Source organism: Electrophorus electricus, chromosome 24 (assembly GCF_041902795.1).
Source record: "Electrophorus electricus isolate QZ-2024a chromosome 24, ASM4190279v1, whole genome shotgun sequence".
NCBI lineage: Eukaryota > Metazoa > Chordata > Actinopteri > Gymnotiformes > Gymnotidae > Electrophorus > Electrophorus electricus.
Window position 1 is genome coordinate 670,001 of NC_137520.1, and position 7,843 is coordinate 677,843.

The 7,843-nt window shown below is 47.3% G+C and overlaps 1 protein-coding gene across 2 annotated transcripts in view; it reads left to right on the top strand.

Moving 5' to 3' along the window:
• Window positions 1-1,380, top strand: part of LOC113589300 (transcription initiation factor TFIID subunit 4-like) — a 26,628-nt gene extending 25,248 nt beyond the window's left edge. For both annotated transcript variants that reach the window (XM_035522402.2, XM_035522403.2), the window contains exon 16: window positions 1-1,380. This exon is cut by the window's left edge and continues 2 nt beyond it. In XM_035522402.2, the coding sequence (XP_035378295.2) occupies window positions 1-166 (166 nt within the window). In that variant the 3' untranslated portion in view covers window positions 167-1,380.
• The last annotated feature ends 6,463 nt before the right edge of the window (window positions 1,381-7,843 follow it).

Sequence of the window (7,843 nt, forward strand, 5' to 3'; positions counted from 1 at the left end):
TTCGGGCTCCCTGTCTGTGGGTTCCGTGGCGGGCCTCCACGGAGGCTCCAGGCAGTTCACACGTCAGAGAATCACACGTGTGAACCTCAGGGACCTGCTCTTCTGTCTGGAGAACGAACGCGAGACCAACCACTCCCACCTGCTTTATAAAGCTTTTCTCAGATAACACCCAGGAGGGAGGGACAGACAGAAAGGACTGTCACAAGAGGCCGAAAAGTGGAGGCTCCGCCCCCCACACACTCTGCACCCACACGGTCCAGTGCACCATGCCTAGCAACTGACCTCCAGCTGCCTGCTAAACTTTCCACTGATTTGAGTTTATTTCTTACTGCCCCCCCGGCTCACTATAGAAATTTTCAGCAGACTGACATGGACTACAGATGTTTTCTACTATGGTTTTTTACGTCGGTGTTCTTTTACCCGCCTTTCTTAAATCCTGTAGGTTCACTTTTCTTATTTGCTTAGTTGCCTTCTTGCCAAAATAAGCCATAGAACTGTAATTATCAGTCTGAAGGCTGAGCAATTAATCAAGCAATTAACTTCAACTTGTGTCTGAGGTATCATCAGTCCTCGTTAACCTCGTTAATCCAATCTTCCAGTCTCAGCTTTCATATAATCATCTCGCTGGGTGATTATTTTTAACTTTTTAAAATTTTGATTCAATTTTAATTATTTATATGATCTTTTTGTAGATTATGTACACATACAAATGCAAAACACGTGTGTGTGTGTGTGTGTGTGTGTGTGTGTGTGTGTGTGTGTGTGTGTGTGTGTGTGTGTGTGTGAGAGAGAGAGAGTGTGAAATCATTGAAAGTACTGTGTAGGTGCCCTAAGATTCTTTTAGAGAAATAATTCTCTTATTGCACTTTTCTTTTACTAATGATTGCTCAGTCTGGGGGTTTTGTGGTTTTTCATGTCTGAACAGACGGTAATGTGGGTAAAATCTCTCACTTTGAGCTGCTTACACACACACACACACACAGCTCGGCTTTTGTTAATTCTGTCTGCTAATCCGAGGCAAGGTCTAGTTTGTATGATCGTGCACGCTTGCTTCTCTTCCTGTTGCTGAGGTGACATTTTAGTAAATGGGTTTATTTTATTTTTTAAAAACAATTGCACGTAATTTTATCAACCAATCAGTGTTCTCCTTAAAGACGATTACCACAGCAACTGTCACAGGCTGGCCCCACACTTTTGGCTTACCAGTTTGAAAAGTAGCAGATAGCCTGAACTATATGTATCAATATAATGTCCATTTTGCACAGTCACTTGTTAATATGTAAATATTTTACTAAAATGTTTTTAATTGCTATTGTTTTATAGCGAATTGAAAGAGATGAATCTCCTTCATTAAATATAACGTGAGCTCCTTTTCTCGGTTATGGCCTCGCTGTACGTTTGTTTAGCGTGCTGGCTTTAGCCACATACCGCCACTAGAGGGCACTGTTGCCTCAGGAAAGAACTTGTATTAGCGGCCACCTCCCAACACGCCGGGTTAAGACGAGTCCACTGGACAGCACAGGGCTCTGGCGGGCGTAACCAAACACCACCACCAACTACAGCACTACAGATTTATGGCTCATGTGTCGACAGCATTTAGCAGACACTCGAGGGAGGTCTGCGCTTTCGAAGCGCACCTGAAGGATGTGTGATTATTCAAGTTCAACCTGGAGGTGATTACAGATCGTTCAAGTGTTTCTTAAAGAGGTGGTCTTAGTCTGGGACGGGGACAGGTGGGTGCACTCCTCCGTCTGGGTGCTGGTACAGAAGGGGCTTGAGACCTGCTTTTTTTCCTCAAGTCGGTGTGTAGTGATTCAAGTCATACTGTCACTATTGTTGTTATTATTGATGAGCACAACACGGTGAATAAACACAACTTCCTCTGTTTTCGTTTGGGAATGCAGCGCCTTGCTCTGCGGTCAGACTGGGGAACGTGTGCTTTAGAAATGGTTCCTAGTTCAACTCCTGGCATTCCCCAACTTTCCATTCTCTCCCAGAAAAAAGAGGCTTTTCCGACAGACACCGTCGGCCGCCCGGATCATTGCTATGACCCTGAAAACCAGCAGCTCTGATCACTCAACGTGACGTGGTCTGGTGCGAGAATCCACCACTGCCATACGGCACTGTGTGATAGATTTAGGTTTAGGATTAGGGTTAATGTGTGCTAACAGAATATTGAGCCAGGATCCTGGGACTCGGCCCCGTCCGGGGGGTGTGTGGTGGGGTGTGCGTGTATGATCATTCAGAAATAAACGACTCAACGCTGGTCCTGCCCGTGCAGGTCTCTAACCAATTTTATTGTAGGTCCGTGGAATGATCACTTGATTATTCTTAAAGCTCAAAATTTGGCTTCTTAAGTGTAGAACGTGGAAATGTTGGTGGCATTTATGTTTTATTAAGTCTTTTGACGATTGTACTTGACAAGCCACCTCCTTTTCCAGGCAGAATGTGTTGGTTCCACCCGACTGCGTGGGTGGGTCGCGGTACCGGCGCCGTGAGCTGGGCCTCGAGCTTCCCCACTGGGCTTTGCTGAAACTCGTGTCTGTCGGGCTGTCTGCGCTACCGATGAGGGGAGAACCGGATGAGGCGGGTGATCTGAGCTGACGAGGACTTCGCAGCGGCCGTGAGCGGATTAGGCTGGCGGCTTCTCGGGCTGGATTAATGGGAGTCCGCCCCACTCCCCCCGGGGCCAGGTACGTGACGGGTCTGCCGATGAGCGGGAACGAGCCGGAGGCGGTGGAAACCGCGGAGGAACGAAGCAAGGAACGCGGGAGAGCGCGGGGAAGAAAAGATGGAGAAATGGGAGGGGCTTATCCGCCGGTGGGAACAAAGCCGTGGCGGGAGCGCCGGACTCTTGGCGGATGGGAGAGAGTTCTGAAGATGATTTGGACCAGGAGACGGGCAGGAATAAAAACCATGGAAACGGAAGGTAGTCATAGTCTCCTGTTTACTCCCACAGCAAAACGGAAGGACAAGAAAACCAGTGCAGAGCGCAAGGATTTCACACGAAAGCTGCATGTGAAATGTTTAGCTCGCCGTTTCCGCACGGTCACCGATTTGGTTTCTGAGCCGACCCTCGTCATTCTGTCTGGGAAAAGCACCGATAAATTCCCAACCAGCCGGAAGCAGCGCCGCGGAGCGGGTCTCGGTGTGGGTGGTGGAGATGACATCACTTACATGGTCCGGTCACAGACGTACATGAACCTGCTCCTGCAGTTCCACAAACCCAGCACTGTAAGCGCTGTCACTGCGGTCACGGTCTGGCTCGGCGCTGGTGGGGCACCTTGCAAAAACCAGCTAGTGTGAGTTACCGCGCGTTGAGAAGGTCATCAGATGTAATCTTCTGCGCTTTGTTGAGTTTCACCAGTCTGGAGCAGTCGGTCAGGCCTCCAGGATACCGGAACGCCAAACCCACCCTGGGCAGCACTTATTTCTGAAACTGCACCTTGGGACGATGCTGTCAGGCACTCAAAACCTCAAGCACTTCTGTGCCAGTACCACCTCTCTTCTGAATACAACCACTACACTGCTTCACACACCCTACAGCACTGAACTACCAGGTGCATATAACACATCACCATTATGAATTAATTTTGAAGGCATAAATACAGTAAAATGTTTCCCCTTAACCTTGTTGTGTTCTTGTGCTGGGACTTGTTTATTTACACCACAGTCATTGCTCCTTTTAAAGGAGCATCTGGCTATAATAATAATAATAATAATAATAATAATAATAATAATTAATAATTGTTTCTTCTGCTTTTACATCCAATCAACACAGAATCAGGTGAGAAGTGCCAATCACACCAGGACAGAGTGCCAACCATCACAAACACACACCCTGAGTAATCAATGGACCTAACTGCCATGTTTTTGGACTTTGGGAGGAGCCAACGCCAACCACCAAGCTACTGCATAACATGCTGTATGGAAGACAAGGCAGACCTTGTGCTGATTGGCTGAAAAATGATCGCTCTGCCACTTGGGAATGATTGGGTCTGTCTGATTGGCGGTTGGCTCGAGGCTTGCCATGTTACGAGAGAGCGCACATCCAGACAGAAGAATGTAAGCAAGGAAGAAGCTGTGAAAATGCCAGAGAGGTGAGACTAGAGACAGGGATGGGATGAGTGAGACGGTGCTGCTGATTCACACAGCTGGCGCACGTCTGAACAAGCACGCTCCGGTCAGTCCGTGGGTGGGAAAAGGCACCACCTCCTCAACAATGCCCAGAAATCCACACACACGTTAAAAACATCAGTGGCACGTCTATGCAAAGGCCTTACAAAGGGACGATTGCATGCGAATCATAAGGGGGTCCTCCAGCTCACCGGCAGGGTCACTGTGGGTGACGTGATGGGTTGCCTGCCCACTACTGTAGAAACTGCAGGGTGCATGTGCGTGCGCGCGCATTAACTCTGCTGGAGATGTTTCGCACGACGAAAGCTTGACATTTTCCCGGATAAACGCCTGCAGGTGCTTTGGTGAGGACAGGAAATGGAAGATCACGGTAGGAGAAGTACGAGTCGTCAATCACCACGGCGACATGCAGGCGGTCTTACGGTTGTTCCTGCAATGCTGTTTTTAACATTTAGCCCGAGACAAAATGTCATTCTGACCGCAGTGTGACGAATGTCCTGTGAAGAAAGTGTTCCTTTTAAAACATTTTTGATTTGAAAAGGGTCCATTTTTGAGGTAAAACTGGGGATTCTTGGATTTCTTGGATTCTTGGATTACATTTACATCATTTAGCAGACACTCTTAGCCTCACAAAACTCTCAAAAGTGCTGTTATCTATAAACTCATATAGAGTTTTTCCTAGCCAGTAGAGTAAGTTAGAGTTCAAGATACCAATGATGTCTGATCAAAGGCTGAACAAATGCTCAGAGAGGTGGCTGATTGGACGATCAGGGAGGTGTCTGACTGGGCGTTTTTCTTCAACAGGGATGACACATCCAAGTCCTTCTTGTGGTCAGGAGTGAGTTATCCGTCAGGAATGAGATATCCGTCAGGAGTGTTTCTCTTCACTGAATGTGAGAGATGACCTGTAAGACTATAAAGTTTTAACTCAGCTCTCCCTTGGCTAACGGCCCAGAATTCCACCTGGGAATCACTTCAGTAAAATCCAGGTCAGGTTTTTGTAATTCCAGGGTGGTGACTTCACACACACCTCCCAGGTAAAGGCAGCATGGTGGGGGGATCAGCAGTAATGACCTTGGAATAACAAGGACTGAGTTTCATGAGGTTCAGCCATTAGGCAAGAGATTTATTCTGGAATTCTGTGCTGGTCCCTACATCTGCAGGCACGCAGGAGAGAGTGGCACTTAAATTAAAACTTCACTTCACCAGTAACCTGCACAGTGGACACAGAATTCATCGCCAAGGTAGAGGAAGTGCAGTCTGGTGAGACATTTTGATCCACAGATCCCCTCTGAGATCTCTTAGGATCTTTCACCATCTCCAGCACCTGTTGGAGACAATTAGAGCTACAACAACCTGCTGTTTGAGGGCAGACACTCGCACTCACATGAAGTGTGAACATTAATGAATATTAATGTCCTTTCTAATTTTTCTCAGGAGACACACAGTCACTGTTAGAGCTTATTTGACTTAAGTCTGAATTTTTGGGTTGTCTGAAACGCAGTTAAATGTGTTGTTGTGATTTTACATCTCTTTGTGCCGTAGTTCCAATGTGCAAATAAAGTTCATTATTACTTACCAGGATGTCGCAACGGGTAACTTGACTGCAGCACTTCTGACGTGTTGTGACGCGTTTTATGCAGAAAGTGTCTGACGACGCGAAACGCGTCTGAGGTCTCGCGTCAGTCTGGCAGCCTCGCGCAGGTTTCGGAGCCTTACGAGGGGCGCTCGCGCCTGAGATGCGCGTGCCAGCCGTGGTAGCGGAGAGCTCGCGGCGCTCGGCGCTCGCGGCGGCGGGGGCCCGTCCGCACGGCCCGTTTTGTGCGCGCCACTTTTGGAACGTGCGCTCTTAAAATGTTTCACAAGATGCCTTTGCTTTATTCAACAGTCATCCGAGCCCTTATGATATTCTTGTTTTAGCAAAATGGGACGTAAACGCCGGACGCGAGGTTACTGAGAACAAACAGAATACATGTAAAATGAGAAAAAACGGAACGGTACGCTGGCAACACGTACAACATACGAGAGCATACGAACGGTACCGGACACGGAGGGGAGGAAGAGCGGAACCACGCGCAGGTGGGACGAATGAGTGAAAATGGTTCAGCGGGTGCACGTGCTCTCAGTGAGAGGTCAACGGGTGGTAACCTGCTTAAGTTAAATAAAAATGCTTATGCAGTCTTATATCTTGATGGCAGTGCCTGTTCTTGTATGTAGTTTTCAGCGTTTTACATGGTTAAAAGCCAACCACATATGTGTGATTGAAATGTAATTTTTGTTAGGTATTATCCCTCGTTGATGCACGAGTGACAGGTTCTGTAGGGATCACTCCTTTGAATAGCTACACAAATGAACATGATTAAAAACATCTTGAAAATTCATTACTCATTTCCGATATCCGCAACCAGTCGGCGGTCCTGCCGAGAACAATCTGGAGACTGAAGGACTAAAGAAAAAAACGGAGCGTGTCACAGACACGACTCACTGAGTTCGCTTGCTTCCCGAGCACAGAAAGGCTCGGTACTTCAGGGCCGGGTCCACGGAACAACACCCGCCTGTCTCTTGCGCTAATTGAACAAATTACCCAGGAACAGCTGTTACCTGTTAAAACGACCCGCTTCTCTTTTACTGCCTCGGACAAGAGGTTCGATAGCATCTGCACGCCACAGCTGTTACGTGCTGCTACTTCCGTTCCCCGTGCTCCATGCATCACGACAAACATAATTACCCGGACATTTTTTTATTACAGACGCAGCGGAGAGCGGAGTTTTTCGCCCGTCCTCCCTGCGTACGTCTTTGGCCAGGTCATCGAGGCGGTTGTTAAAGTGTAGGGTTGCCTCGAGTGATGAGTGTGGAGCACAATACCTGCCATCGTATGCTGAACGTCAGTGTTGGGAAGGTGTTGCACTAATGAAGTGCTGAAATTCTGGGGTCCGTGTTACTGTCGGTCATGACGGACTTTCTGTAGGAATACGGCGTCGGACCACGGCCTTGGATGTCCGTTGCAGGGACCATGTCCGACCGAGGGAAGAAACAGCCTGCCTGGAAAGCGTGATTGGATGAGAACAGCCGGAGCGATGATTGCTACGTTCGGGGCCATAGTGTTTGGAGTAATGAGCCTTCCAGTTCACACTTTTGGTTGTCACGGAGATGGGCCTCCCCGAAGACGCCGGTACAGGTGTTCTCTCTGGAATACTGCCTGATTGAGATGGAAGAATGGAACTTCCTCACAAGCTCATGAGGATGAGGAGCAAATAAAGAACTACAGTGTATTCAAGCCCCTTAAAAGTTGTCAGATTTGTCTGGATTACACGTGACACTGATATTTTTCACTGTGACATCTTTTATTTTAAAATAAGGACCCTCAAAATGAATTAATTTGAAGTGATATTGGTTTTATGTAAGAAAATATAACTGAAAAGGGCATTTTGCATAGCTATCCTGTGCTCCAGGTTTACACAGATGAAAGATATTGATTTAAATTGGTCATAGTTTAGCTTACAATTAACCTTTACCAACAAATCATGGAAAGAGTCTTTTCTGGATAAACGACCAATAAATTATTGATCAGACAGTGAATCTGAAGCCATGGAATTTATGACTGAAAAGACTTCTAATGAAATGTAAAGATTGTTATAGACAACTCGCTGAATGTTCTGGATATCAGAATGGATCAGAAATGCCAGCGATGACTGTTGGTCAACAG